The 15,096-nt window shown below is 38.7% G+C and overlaps 1 protein-coding gene across 1 annotated transcript in view; it reads right to left on the reverse strand.

Moving 5' to 3' along the window:
• Positions 1-15,096, reverse strand: part of frmd3 (FERM domain containing 3) — a 119,142-nt gene that overhangs the window by 46,807 nt on the left and 57,239 nt on the right. Inside the window, exons 6-7 of the mRNA XM_041788123.1 lie at positions 10,704-10,827; positions 4,274-4,361 (exon numbers count right to left, since the gene is read on the reverse strand). Coding sequence (XP_041644057.1) covers positions 4,274-4,361; positions 10,704-10,827 — 212 coding nt within the window. The remainder of the gene's footprint in view (positions 1-4,273; positions 4,362-10,703; positions 10,828-15,096) is intronic.

Here is a 15,096-nt window from a genome sequence, read left to right on the forward strand (position 1 = left end):
ATCTCTGCTTTTGGGGACTGGACTTAAAAATGCACCAAGAATCAAACCCACAACCTTCCAACTCTATGGCAGTCCTCTTTACTCCTGAGTCAGCGATTTACACCAGCAGCTTCAAAAATCCACAGAAGATTTGAACCAACAACCTCATGACTCCAGGCCAGTTATCTGCCGAACTGAGCTAACACACAGGCTCAATCTGGCCACAGTTTCTCAGAGACTTCACATCTGGAGTAGAACATCTCTACGATCCACAATCTTTGCTGCTGAAGACCATTTTCACATCTTGTGTTGCAAATCTCCATGATTGATGATCTTTGCTGCTGAATACAGTTTTCACATCTTGACTTGCACATCTCCATCAGTGATAATCTTTGCTGCTGAAAGCCATATTCATACCAGAGTAGAACATCTCTACAACTAATAATCTTTGCTGCTGGAGACCATTTTCATATCTTGTGTTGCATATCTCAACCTTGAAAAACTTAAAGACATTAGTTAGATTTGAAAGGCCATCTCCTGTCCAGGTCTCCTGAAGTCTAGATTTGGACTCACACTTTTAAAATAAATGAACCCATGGTAAGGTTTGAACCTGTGAATTCCTGATTCACAGTCAGTTGGCATTTCCACTAATCCACTGAGACACACACCTGTTCATGTTTCTCAGAGGATCTGATCTCTGCTTTTAGGGACTGGACTTAAAAATGCATCAAGAATCAAACCCACAACCTTCCAACTCTATGGCAGTCCTCTTTACTCCTGAGTCAGCAATTTACACCAGCAGCTTCAAAAATCCACAGAAGATTTGAACCAACAACCTCATGACTCCAGGGCAGTTATCTGCCGAACTGAGCTAACACACAGGCTCAATCTGGCCACAGTTTCTCTGAGACTTCACATCTGGAGTAGAACATCTCTACGATCCACAATCTTTTCTGCTGGAGACCATTTTCATACTAGAGTTGCAAATCTCCATGAGTGATGATCTGTGCTGCTGAAGACAGTTTTCACATCTTGAGTTGCACATCTCCATGAGTGATAATCTTTGCTGCTGAAGACCATTTTCATACTTGAGAGGAGATATAAATAGATATAAAAGCTTCGACGAAAATGATTAAACAAACTTGTACACATCTTGAGCTCTCTTTTTGCTCCTCTGGTCGATCTTCATCACCAATGATTGGAACATTCAGTTAATGCTTTTAGCCATCCGGTCATTTTTCTCCTGTGGAGTGAGCGCGCACACGAGGGAGTGAGGCTGCAAGCATGCAGGAGAGAGAGATAGAGAAACAGTGGCTGAGCCAAGCAGAGCAGAAAGAGGAGCTGTGAAAATGACAATACAGTGAATTGTTCATAATTTGGAGCTGCATTCAAAATTTTCAGGGTGCATGCCTCCTTCCCATTTGTTTTACTGCCAAAATAATGGCAAGCTCTGGAAATTAATGACGGGCATCACCCTCTGTTTCTGTGACAGTGTGAGTGTTGCAAAGCTCACATAACCCATGGGTGCAGCGTGCCATGCTGCTGGCATGCAACGGTTGCTACGTATCCACTTTCGCGTAACACCTCGACATGCAACGGGTTGCGAGGGCCTGTTATTGCTGCTTGCAGCTTTAATTTAATTTTGAAATCTGATTTTTAAATAATTTTGAATCTCTTGCAAAAACACCCCTTCAGTCATGTGGACAAATTGTTTTGGTGCTTGAATTAGCTTTACCAAAGTCATAGCTTCACAAAAGTAGTGGAATACATGAAAAAAATGAAAGGTAAGTGCAGGAAACATTTTTAGATTAAATTTTGTCATATGGTTTTTTTTTTAGCGTAAATGTTGTCTGTCATTCTATTTTCACCAAAATCAAGCTGTCATCGTCATCACTGCCACTCAGTATTTGTTCCAAGGCTTCTGCAACATTCAAACGCTTGGCCATCATCGGAGATCAACAGATCTAATTCTCTCCTCTTGCTCCGTGTCTCTCGCCTTACCCCTCCTGTACGAACTGTGATAGGGAGGGCCTGAGGGATTCAAGAGAGTCAGTTGGTTGGCAAAAGAAGGATTCAACCAATTACGTATGCACAAGTTGACGGACAAAGAATTCATCCAATGGCGCACAGTGAGAAGTGACGACATGTGCCCATTGCTCTCTTACTGGCCCTGTAACTCCAGCTGTGAATCATGGGGAATGGCAAATGAGGGCAGAAGTGAAAGATGAGATTCTAATATTCACTGAAGTGTTTGAACAGCATTTGTACGATGTAAAATGAAAGAAAAGATAATAAAAATATAAAATAAAATTTGCTTAGACCTCAGAGAGTTAAACCAATGCATCTGTGCTTCCCTATTTTGTTTATCGAACTATTATTTGGCCTGCTGTCAGTGCAACCCAATCCCTGATAGATGTGTGGCAATATTTCACCATGCAATTCTTAATATATGAGCAATTGGAATCCTTTTGACATAGAACTAGAGGTTGTTTCAGGCACAGAATTATGGGTGAACCTTATGGGCCAAGGCCCACCCACTTGTCCATTTGGCCCACTCTAAAAGTTTGGGAGATAATAGACTTTCCCTGCTTATACTGTTGTATTATTAAACAATCCCATATAAAACCTAAAATACAATTTACCCTTCTAAAACTCATTACTATGCTGCTATTAAATGGGAAGTCAAAACCAATCATATCAGACCAGATTACACAGCAAATGCTTGTAAACTAACAAAAGGCACGGACACATGTTTCTCAGCTGAGCAGCAGATGATCTATGAGTGACGGAGAGAGAGCTTCATGTGGAGGAGAGAGACTATCTCATCCACAGTGACTGATACTGTACCTGCCGAGAGTCACGTGTGATTTTATTACTGGATCATGATACAAACCAACAAAACAAATAAAAGACACAAGTTAGTGCTGATGTTCCTGTCTGATCTGTCTTTAAATTGTCTTAAAAGCTAAAATCAAACCGCTACTCTTTTCCTATTGACTCTCTCCCCCTCTTTCTCTCACTCTCTCTTTTTCAACGATCAATAAACAAACAATTATTCATATTAATCTTTAAGAATAGACTGTTTTCTTACAGAACAGTCATAAAATGAACACAAAAATATATCTTTGGCAATGAGAACTTCATGCTAAGTCTAGTTTGTCACTATGGGACTACTTTTTCTGCTGACAAACTAACTATACTCTAAATTAATAGGAGAAGGCGCCTAGGTGGTCCATAACTTTCTGATGTGAATTGATTGTAAGCAAACGCTAGCTAACTTCCTGCTACTAGTTAGGGTCCAACCACAAAACACATAATCACTGTGCACAAACAATGCACGAAAAAGGGGAAAGAATATTACTGGCATGGACTGCAGTGGACTGGTGCAATAGTGGTTGGCGCCGTCACCCTGCAGCATGGTAAATCCCCTGCCACAGCTTCCTCCTACAGTCCAAAGGCCTGCTCATTAGGTAAACCAAAAACTGCCTGTAGGTGTGTAAATGATTGTTTGTCCATATATATGCCAGCCCTGTGAAAACTAGCCAACAGTCAAGTGTGTACCTCACCTCTCACACAATGGCAGCTGGGATTTGGCTCCAGCCACCCCAACCCCTGCACAGCAACCTCAAAATATGGTATTTTGCATTCTCATGGTCAGAGAATTAAAATAAAAGTCATTAACTGAGCTCTACTGTATTGCTTTGACAACAGAAAGACCCGCACAACTGACTCCATAAGTAGATGAACATAATACTACAGAAAAAATAAGTCATAACAGCAGAGACTGCTGGAACTGGGGCAACTTCCTCAATTATTCTGTCCTCTGATAAATGGGTTAGGGATATCTTTGTAGAAACTGTAATACACAAACCATTATTTGAGTTATTGTTGAAGGATTATTTGTTGGGCTCCTGTTGTGCAATAACAGGATGAGAGGAGAGGATGTCATGAACTGAACCACGGGCTGCTGCTCCAAAGGCTTCAAGCCTGTAAACACAGGATACCTAATTGAAACGCTGAGGAAACTGTTCCAGATTAGCCATTATTTTAAAAGGCTTACAGTATGTGTGTTACACACACAAATACAGCCAGCAACAGTGAACAATCTATAACAGCACATCTAATTTCTTCACAATGATTTGTATTGGTATAGATTAAGTTGTACCATCTGAAAGGTGTAATGTGTCATATGAAGGGAGGACTGTGTCAATGCGATCAGCGGGGGGTATCAGTCTCTGCCGCACCAGGCCTCACTGAAAGACTGACTACTGTGAGCATCCTCAGGTGACGTTACCTTGCAGGGGTGAGGGTCCACTCCATACGTTTCCAGACTGTGAGCTCTTTGGAGCATGTTCAACTCTGCCAAGGCAGAACACTGACCCCTACAAGAGACAAGAGGAGAAAATATTTACCAGTCAGCAACCTGTCAGCATTCCCTTTGTGCTTCTAAAAGTTTAGATATTAAATGTAGAGATTAATACAAGTACACAGTATATTTTAAAGTGTTAAAGATTAACTTAAAGTGTTGAAATCAACACTGTAACTGAGTGTATTTGCTCCCACCAGAACTGGTATTAACTTAACTCTTTCCCTAGATTGACCCTAAATAGAATACAACTTTAAATCTCAGTAGTGTTGATTTGTTTAACCATAAGAATAACTTATCAACACTACTGAGAATATTTTTCAGAATTCTTTAGAATTTATTAACCTGTAGTGTTAAGTTTTAATAACACTATACAGCGCATAGCAAAAGAGTTTATTTAACTCCAACAGAGTAGATTTAACACTTTTTCAGAGTATACATATCACAGGTTTAGAGTTCTCTGTGTCTTTTTTCCTGACACTTTTAACACCATAGTGTACTAATTTTGATGCATCTTTTACACTTTCTTCATTTTAACTTAAAAAAATGAGGTTACTAAGATGAGTTTGAGCATCTCTGCATTAGAATAAGATTGAGGGTCAAACTCATTTTCATAACATGCACTTTTATGAGGAACTACTCGCTGTCGAAGAAACTGACTCAACAAATTCAGTGGGCGTGAGGGGACTAACTTGGCGAACAACTTCACTTATGGTGCAAAGGTGTTTAACATCAAAACAACAACAATTAGGGCTGAACAATTTGGGAAAATAATCTAATAGCAATTTTTTCCCCCCAATATTGCGGCTGCAATTTAATATGCAATTATTGTGAAGTTCTGAATCATGTGTATTTTACATCAAACAAGTAATCATTTTACATTATAAGGACAAAAATATTTGGTAAGTTAAACTGAGGCTGAACAATCTTGAAAAAATAATTAATTTCAAATGTGACATGAATTGTTCTTTTAAAGGAAATGACGATTTTACATATTTCTCAATTTTAATCAAACAAACATACAAAAAAAAAGAGAAAAAGTATTGTAAAAAAAAAAAGTAGTGCAAATTATCATAGAAAAACTGGCACTTTTGAATGTTCGCATTTTGAGGTATTTTGAAACATTTTGGGTCAAAGAAATATTGCACCTTCTGTGATTTGAAAATTTCAGTAGGACAAATTGTGATTTAATTGCTTATCCCCAATCATGATCCATCAGAAACAGTGAGCAAATACCAGCAGTGATCACTGTACAACAGACAACATGCAAACACATGTTAAAACATAGAAACACATAGAAACACTCGCCCAAGGGCATGATTGGAAAACGTCTTCCCAGTTTGAAATGGCAGTGGCTGGAGAGATGAATAGACTCTGCAGAGTTATATATATGAATATATATATGGCACAGCACTAAATGAGGTTTTGTGGCTGGCATAAGCAAGCATTCCTTGCCACTGAACCTTTGCCAAGTGTTGTTAAGTGCTGTTCTGATGATGGTTTCATGTTGGGTTTCTTCAAATAATATAACAAAGAGTATGGTCTACACTTGCTCTTTTTGTAGAGTGTCTTTTGAAAGCATTTGAAATGAACTGGTGCAGTACAAACAAAGATGGATGATTTACTGAGACTGGTAATTATTGTCCTGATTTTAATATTGTAGACTTGCTCTGACTAGATGTTCTTCAAAGAACAGAAGAAAAGCCTCAAAGCCAGTGTGCCGGGGATGGATGTTGTACTCTCTGCGTTGCCTTTGAGGCATAATATTGGATAAACTTTTAGTTTGATGTGAATTTGTCATGCTTGAGGACTCAGGTCACTTTCTGTTAGTCAGTATGAAGAGGCAGAGTCTGTCCACATGACTTTTATGTTGCCCCACATTCAAACTGTAAACACAACAGGGGAAACGCTCTGAGTAGTACTAGGCTTTAATAACAATTTTGGTTTTCAACAGTCATAAAAACAAGATAATTGAGGCTGAAGGATTAGCGTGCCTCATGGTGTGCTCCTTTTACAGGTTATGTCACGTGTAGTAGCCTACCTATATGTGTCAGTGTTTGTTTTTATATTTTGACCACAGTTACCACATAAATAACAGGTATATTTATGTATTATTACAATTTTTTTTGTTTTTGGAAAACTTGGTAACTATACGCAACTAAGCATTAGCAAAGCACTTAACTCACTTAACACCTAACACTTAACTCATAATTTATAAGCTGTTTATCAGCATATGATAACATTAGGAAATAGAGACAGTTTTCAGTCCAAGTTTGAGAACAGAAATGAGAGGAAACTCTGATGTCTACAAAGAAAAACACAGTAAAAACCTGCTGGTTATAAAGAAACTAGCCAGCACAGACACAGTCTCATACATCGTATTTGTAAACAACCTGAAGTCCCCATCCTCAGCTCAGTAGTAATCTACAAGCTGTTAATCCTGTCTGATGGACCAACAGAGGGCATTTAGTCTCATCTGTCCCTGCTGTAGGAAACCAAGGATTCCTCTTTGATGCTCTAATCGCTCTAAGTGTGACGGTCACAAACTGAACAGCATCATTCATGAGCTGCAGCCATCATACAAATAAACATGAGCATCATCAGGGAAGGTGCTCTGTAAATAAACACTATATTGTGTGATCTTATGACTTACAACCTCAATTCCAAAAAAGTTAGGGCACTGTCTAAAATGAAAACAGAATGGAATGACTGTCAAATCACATAAACCCATATTTTCCCCTAATAGAACATAAAATACATAATCTGATGATCTGATCTAGTTGCAGTCTTGGGTCTTCTTTGCTGGATTTTTTTGTTTTATGATGCTCCAAATGTTTTCTCTTGTTGAAGAGTCTGGACTGCAGGCCAGTCAGTTCAGCACCTGGACACTTCTACTGTGAAGCCATGCTGTCGTAATGGATGCGGTCTGTGGTTTAGCATTGTTATGCTGAAATATGGAAGGTCTTCTCTGAAAGAGATGTCTGGATAGAGCATATGTTGCTCTAAAATCTCTACGTACTTTTCAATCATTGATAGTTCCTTTTCAGATGTTTAGCTGCCCACACCATGGGCTCTAATGCAGGGATGTCAAACTTAATCACAGCAGGGGCCGAATTCTGAATTTAAGTCCAACCTCAAGGCTGAGCAGGGTCCACATTTAACCATAAACTGTCAACCCCATTTTCACCAGCAATAAATTAATGGGGGGAAAAAACCTTAGCACTGATTACAAAGGATTTTGAGATTGAAAAGGTCAAAACGATAAGTTTAAAGACTCAAAATCTGAGATAAAAATTCAAACTTATTTGCTCAAAAGGTTCAAAACATGGCATTTAAAGTCAAAATAATGTTTTTAAAAGGCAAATATATGAGATAGAAAGTTGAAATAATGATTCTTAAAAGTCAAAATATGAGATAAATTCAAAATCCTCGGTTTAAAACGTCAAAGTGTGAGAAAAAAATTTAAATTTTGAGTTTTAAGGGTAAAAAAAAATTACAGAAAATTTAAAATTGAGGATCTTAAAGGTCAAATTATGAGATTAAAGTCAAAGTAAGGAGCTAAAAAGGTTAAAACATGAGAAAAAATTCATTATCACAAGTTAAAAACTTGAAAATATTACTTAAACATGTGAAATTGAGGATATAAAAGGTAAAAAAAAATAAAAAATCTCCCAGCATTGCAAGTGCAATTTCGTATGTGATTACATTATAAGTCTTATCATCTGATGTATTTTTCAACCAATGCAAACACATTCTATAATACTGTATTACAACCAGCACATTATAAGAATGTTCTTAGATTGTGAACTTATCAAAGAGCTGTTAAGGTTTTTATGTCTGTTAGTTGTATTATCAGGCTTCAGAGTTACAGATTTCAGGCTGTAAATTGAGCTGTACAATAACAGTGGTGTGATGTTGGACGAGAAGGCCTGGCTCTCAGTCTCCCCTCTATTTCATCCCAAAGGTGTTCTGTCAGGTAGAGGTCAGGACTCTGTGCAGGCCAGTCAAGTTCATCCACACCAAACTCTCTCATCCATGTCTTTATGGACATTGCTTTGTGCAGTGGTGCACAGTCATGTTGGAACAGGAAGGGGCCATCCCCAAACTGTTCCCACAAAGTTGGGAGCATGGAATTGTCCAAAATCTCTTGGTATGCTGAAGCATTCAGGGTTCCTTTCACTGGAACTAAGGAGCCAAGCCCAGCGCCTGAAAAACAACCTCACACCATAATCCTCCCTCCACCAAACTACACTTGGCACAATGCAGTCAGACAGGTACCGTTCTCCTGGCAACCACGAAACCTAGACTCGTCTATCAGATTGCCTGATGGAGAAGTGCAATTCGTCACTCCAGAGAACGTGTCTCACTGCTCTAGAGTCGGGGTGCTATACACCACTGCATCTGATGCTTTGCATTGCACTTGGTGATGTATGGCTTGGATGCAGCTGCTCAGCCATGGAAACCCATTCCATGAAGCTCTCTATGCACTGTTCTTGAGCTAATCTGAAGGCCACATGAAGTTTGGAGGTCTGTAGTGATTGACTGCAGAAAGTTTGTGACCTCTGCGTACTATGCGCCTCAACATCCGCTGACCCCGCACCGTCATTTTACGTGGCCTACCATCTCATGGCTGAGTTGCTGTCGTTCCCAATTGCTTCCACTTTGTTATAATACCACTGACAGTTGACTGTGGAATATTTAAGAGCGAGGAAATTTCATGACTGGACTTGTTGCACAGGTGGCATCCTATCACAGTACCACGCTGGAATTCACTGAGCTCTTGAGAGCGACCCATTCTTTCACAAATGTTTGTAGAAACAGTCTGCATGCCTAGATGCTTGATTTTATACACCTGTGGCCATGGAAGTGATTGGAACATCTGATTTCAATTATTTGGATGGGTGAGTGAATACTTTTGGCAATATAATGTAACTGACAAGTGGAACAAGCAGTTAAAGTGTCTTAATAGTTGGTACATGTGAATACAGTGCAGAAAATATCAACAGAATCAACTACAGAAAATTGTTACAATGACTGAAGAGGTTTATATTTCACAAAAGACATTTCACTTCTCTCACAGATTAACAGTGCACTGCAGATACACAGGTCACATACACAACCTCAGTACATATGGGTAAAACTAAGGGGGATCTTAAACTAGTTTATTGTGAAAGGAAAGCTTTCTGCAGGTTGTAAAAATATACAGGCTACTCTTTAACATACCTCTTTTTTCTTTTTTTATTCTATACCCTTTCAGCATCCTTTAAAGAAATGTCCCTGAGTTTTTTAGGTCTACTATATTGTGGTACAGTCGTGACGTAATTCTGTAGACAAAATTGGAAGTTAGCGTCACATGGGTTCCCTCTGCAGCAAGCCTGTTTATGAAAAGTTACATGTTTCGTTCATAAAGATAACAACATGCTACATGCTATATTGAACTACAATACAGTCAACTGAATTTAATGTCATCAACTGTGGATACAAGTGAGCGGCAAGCTCAGTTGCCGCGCTTCGTTTGATGACGTATAATCTTCCCGACAATCGCAGTAGTCTTTGTTAGCTGTCCTTTAGCAACCACATTTATTAAGACGTAAAAAGATACACAACTCAAAGGTGGGGCATGTTTCAGATGTATTTTATATTGTAGGATAAAACGTTAAACTCTCATGAGCTTGTGAGCTTCAGACGAGGGAACCGAAAATGCTAAAATGCTATCTCACTTCCGCATTTCAGGACTCATTCCTGCACCACTCTATATCCAGACAGCTTTTATTCACTGTCCTATAAAAAAGTGCAATAATATTGATGGTGTTGATCATTTTGATTCTGTTCAGAAAATTCAATTTAGCAACAGTAACAGAAAAGCCTAAACAATACCTAAACCTACACCAAACACTGACTCAGGTTTTATTGACAAATGATTATTAGTCTTCGTGTAATACCAGAAAAGTGCTAGAGGGCTTGACACAATAACTCAGTCCTTTCCAATAGTCTGTGAACAGAATGTAGCCTTATCCATCATGTAGGTGGATTTTCATCAGGATTTAAATACAGAATATTCTTTATTAATAAGTTCTATGTCCAAATGAAGAACGACAAAATAGTTATTTTTCCTCCTCTTTGTAAATGAATTCTTTGTCTTATTAACTTTTATCTCCTGCAGTACAATAAACAAGTCATCCAATTTTGTCTCTTTCCAGAAGGCAACAAAGCAATTTAGAAAATTATCCCTCCAGCATGTTGTAAAAATGCAGATCAAAAGACTGAGCTTCCGCTCCTGTCACCAAAAATCAAACAGACGTCTGATAACAACGGCACACCTCCAGACAACAAAGAAGCACAAGCATACATCTCTTACCTGAGCTCATTCTTGTGTATCTCTATTATCTTCCTCTCCAGTTTGAGGGATTGTTTGGGGAACAGCTTGAAGTCTCTGATGTAGTCTGATGGGTGCTCCTCTGGGTCGTAATCCCCGAGCTCCGCTGCACACAGGAGAGGGGATATCAGGGGGAAAATGGTTAGCCCTATTTGTGCAAATCTGAAAAAAAAATCTGCCTTTTAAGCATTTGCCAGAAAACATGACATAATAATGCCCCAATATTTAGAAGAATGGTTGCATTTCTTTTGTACTGGAGAGCAAGAATGAGCAGATTGATACCTAAATGTCAATACACATATTCCACCAAATTATCTGCCTTTCACAGCACTATATATTTGTCACACTTGAATATTTCAGATCATCAGACACATTTTACTATCAGACAATGATAACCTGCACAAATACAAAATTAATTTTTTTAATGATGATTTTATTTATTAAGGGGAAAAAAGCCATCCAAACCTACATGGACCTCCTTGAAAAAGTCATTGCCCCATCTTGTTGAATCATGAATTAACCGGGATTAACCACATTTTCTGAAAAAGCTGCATTCAAATTCACTAGCCTGATTACTGCCAGACCTGTCGAATCAAGAAATCCCTTCAATAGAACCTGTCTGACAAAGTGAAGTAGGCGAAAGATGTAGGCTAAAGATCCCAAATAGCAACACATCATGGCGCCATCTAAAGAAATTCAAGAACAGGTGAGAAAAAAAAGTCACGGACATCTATCAGTCTGGAGCCATTTCTTAAGCTTTGGACTCAAGTTTACCACGGTGAGAGCCATTATCCACAAAAGGAGAAGACTTGGAATTATGGTATACCTCCCACGGGATGGCCAGCCTGCCAAAGTTACTCCAAGAGTGCATCAGCGACTCATCCAGGAGGTCTCAAAAGCACCCAGAACAACATCTAAAGACCTGCAAGCTTCATGTGACTCAGTAAAGCTCAGAGTTCATGATTCAACAATGAGAAACTGACTGGGCAAAAATGGCGTCCATGGGGGAGTTCAAAGCCCAAAACCACTGCAGACCAAAAAGAACACAAAGACTCGTCTCACATTTGTCAAAAATAATCTTGATGATCCCCAAGACTTTTGGAGAAATATTCTGTGGACTGATGAGACAAACGTTGAACTTTTTGGAAGGTGTGCGTCACGTTATATCTGGAGGAAAAACTAACACCGCATTTCATAAAAACAAAGTCATTGACATCTATCAGTCTAGAAAAGGTTACAAAGCCATTTCTCAGGCTTTGAGACTCCGGCAGTGAGAGCCACTATCCACAAATGAAGGTTTTGGAGTGGCCTAGTGAAAGTCTGAAATGAAATCTCAAATTGAGATTCTGAACCATGACCTTAAAAAGGCTGTTCATGCTGGAAAACCCTCTAGAGTGGCTGACAAGAAGAGCAGGCCAAAATTCCTCCACAACGATGCCAAAGACTGATTGCTGGTTACAGAATGCTTGCTTGCAGTTGTTGTTGCCAAGGGTAGCACAACCAGTCATCAAGCTTAGGGGACAATTACTCTTTCACACAGGGCCAGGTAGGTTTGGATGAAACTGACTTTTTCACAGCACCGTAGATCTGTTTTCATGGCTCTATTTCATCTCAAATTCAGACAAACACAGCCTCAAGACAGATCTTCTCAATGCAGGCTGTTATCACTGCCACAGTTGAACGCGCTCATTAGCTCAATAGATAAATACATCCCTTATTAAATCAAGAACAAAGTCCTAACAGACACTAATTTCTCTCTTAAATCCTTTTTAATTAACAGGCATAATAAAGGTTAAATCAAATACTTGCCTGAAGTTTAATGAAACAGTAATCCTCAACCTATTCCCCAGCTCTGTAATCAACACCCTGATGAAGAGGGACCTGCCCTCATTAAGGAAAACAGCCAATGATGAGCTGCAGACACACTCTGGGATGAGATACTGCAGCCAGTCATACGCTGCTCTCAGGGGATATGAGCCAATCAGAGAGAGTTTGAACAGTTCACGGGCTTGTGTATCAGCCAGAAGGGTTCATTTACATGATACAGCTCTCTTTAACTCAACTCTTAATCTATATAAACACAAGTGGCTCTGCACTGTGATTCAGCATTCAACTGTTACTGCCAATTAAAAGAGAGGGGAGAAATTTGCATTATCCTTTCCCCAAGGGTGGATATGCAACTTGTGATGTTTTAAATTGCTGATTTACAACAACAACTAATGAGGCAGAGAAAGGACAATTAAACCAACTGGTATTTGTCCAGACTTAGACTAGGTATCACAGAAGTGTTCATGAACAATAAATCTACACAAATTACAATATTGAAGTTTGGTACAACTGGCAGGGTTTATTTTTGAATTAAAGAGAACCAACTGACAAAGTTACCTAAACTTAGCTAGCCAGCATTGCCCTGATTTGAAGGATAAAAAAGGCATATGGCCAAAATGCTGCCTCCCAATGAACTATTGATACAATAGTATACATTTTACAATATTAAAACATCATTACAGGATTTTAAAATGACTTAAAGGCTGCTGGTTTAGCCTGATCCCACATTTACTGCTGACAGTGTGTGTACAGTCTTTATGCTAACTCTGAAACACTGTTAGTCATGAATCTATTTTGTGCATTAATAAAATAAGGTAAATGCCTCACGGACCCACAGGTTAGCTTAGTGAAAATTAGGGCCGTCATCGAAATGTGTGAATTTAATTAATTAGATTTGACACGCTGAAGAGAGATTGTTCTTCACTGTGGTCTGAAATACAACCATAGAGCAGGGCTGAACGACTTCATCTAGATGTGATGACTCTGACTGACATTGTAAATTAGGTATGAATTATTGTCAGGCCTACCAACAGAATTGGCTTGGCCCCTGACAAACTCAGAGAATGGGCCCCCTCCAGTTGTGATTTATTGATGATATCACTACATGAGTGTAGGATCAGTGCACTGGCGTCAGTGTCCTGGCTAACAGTTATATCATTTTGGAGCTAAAAGTGTGTCAAACTATTACTAGGTTCTGATGTTGAAATTATTCAAATGGGACACTTTCTCACCACTTTTGACATAGTTTTGACACAATTCTTTGCAACTTTTCATCAGTTTTACACATTTTTTGCCCATTTTTGCTTCTATAAAACAATCTTTACCATTTTTTTTCCAATTTTGTCCACTTTACCACCCATTTCTGCCACTTTTAACCCCTTTTTGTCAACTTTGGCCTTCCGTTTCCTCTGATGACCCATTATTTTCGATAGTAACCCCTTTACACCACATTTTATGCACATTTTCCCAAATTTTAACTGCTTTTCACATTTCAGTTATGCCCATTTTTGCCACTTTTATCACGTTTTTTCCCCTTGAACCCATTTCTACAACCTTTACAACCACATTTCACCACCTTTTTTGGCCATTCTTGCCATCTTTAACCCAGTATAATTCTGTATTTTAGGAAAAAAGGTTTTCATTTTTAAGAAGACTATACACCATGGCAAAAATGAATTAAAATATTTGCTGCATTGATAAGAGGGTTTAACATTTTGTTAAAAATATGGTTAGCACAGCATTACTTTATAGTGGATCATGATTTTAGTGACATCCCCCATTTGGTTTGGCCCCAGAAAGCTCTCTCCTTTATCCCCCCTTATGGGTGGCATTGGTTGTTGTATGAACAGGAATGGCCATTTTTATGTCATTCTCATTTTGATAAAGAAAATCATTTACAAAAACATTTTTGCGAATAATTCTGATGTGTTTGTAGATGTGTAGAGCATAACATCTCTACTGTAAAAACATTGTATTAAGCTGGTTTTGACAGATATTTGAGGTCAAAGCAATATTGCAACTCCTGCAATTTGAAAATTGCAGGAGGAAATATTACCATTTAACATAAATTTAGATTAATTGCTCAGCCTTAGTTTGAACCAGAGTTTATGTAAGTACTTGCCAGTCTTTGGCCTGTGAAACTGGCTAAATAAGTAAATGCTGAAAAATCAAAAATTATATATTGTGTGAACTAAATGTTGCAAGAATCCTTTAATATAAACTCAAAGTTATTTTACTTCAACATACTTCTCTACGGTGCTGGGATTGTTTATCTACGTAACAGCACATGGCTAATTTAGACGGTGAACTCATGTGATCAAAGTAGATGACACTAAACACAGCGGGGGAAGTTTGGAGCTACTCAAAACTATGCAGAGAAATCAGCGGTGTGGAAGATATTTGAGTTAGTTATCACCAGTGTTGGGAGTAACATGTTACAGTAACTCTGTTACTTTTTATGGCACTCAAGCGTGAGCTGTCTGTCTTGGAAATACGAGCATTACTTTCCTCTCCCCAGGATAAAGGACAAAAAAGAACAGGAATGGAA

Source organism: Cheilinus undulatus, linkage group 5 (genome assembly GCF_018320785.1).
Source record: "Cheilinus undulatus linkage group 5, ASM1832078v1, whole genome shotgun sequence".
NCBI classification, from domain to species: domain Eukaryota; kingdom Metazoa; phylum Chordata; class Actinopteri; order Labriformes; family Labridae; genus Cheilinus; species Cheilinus undulatus.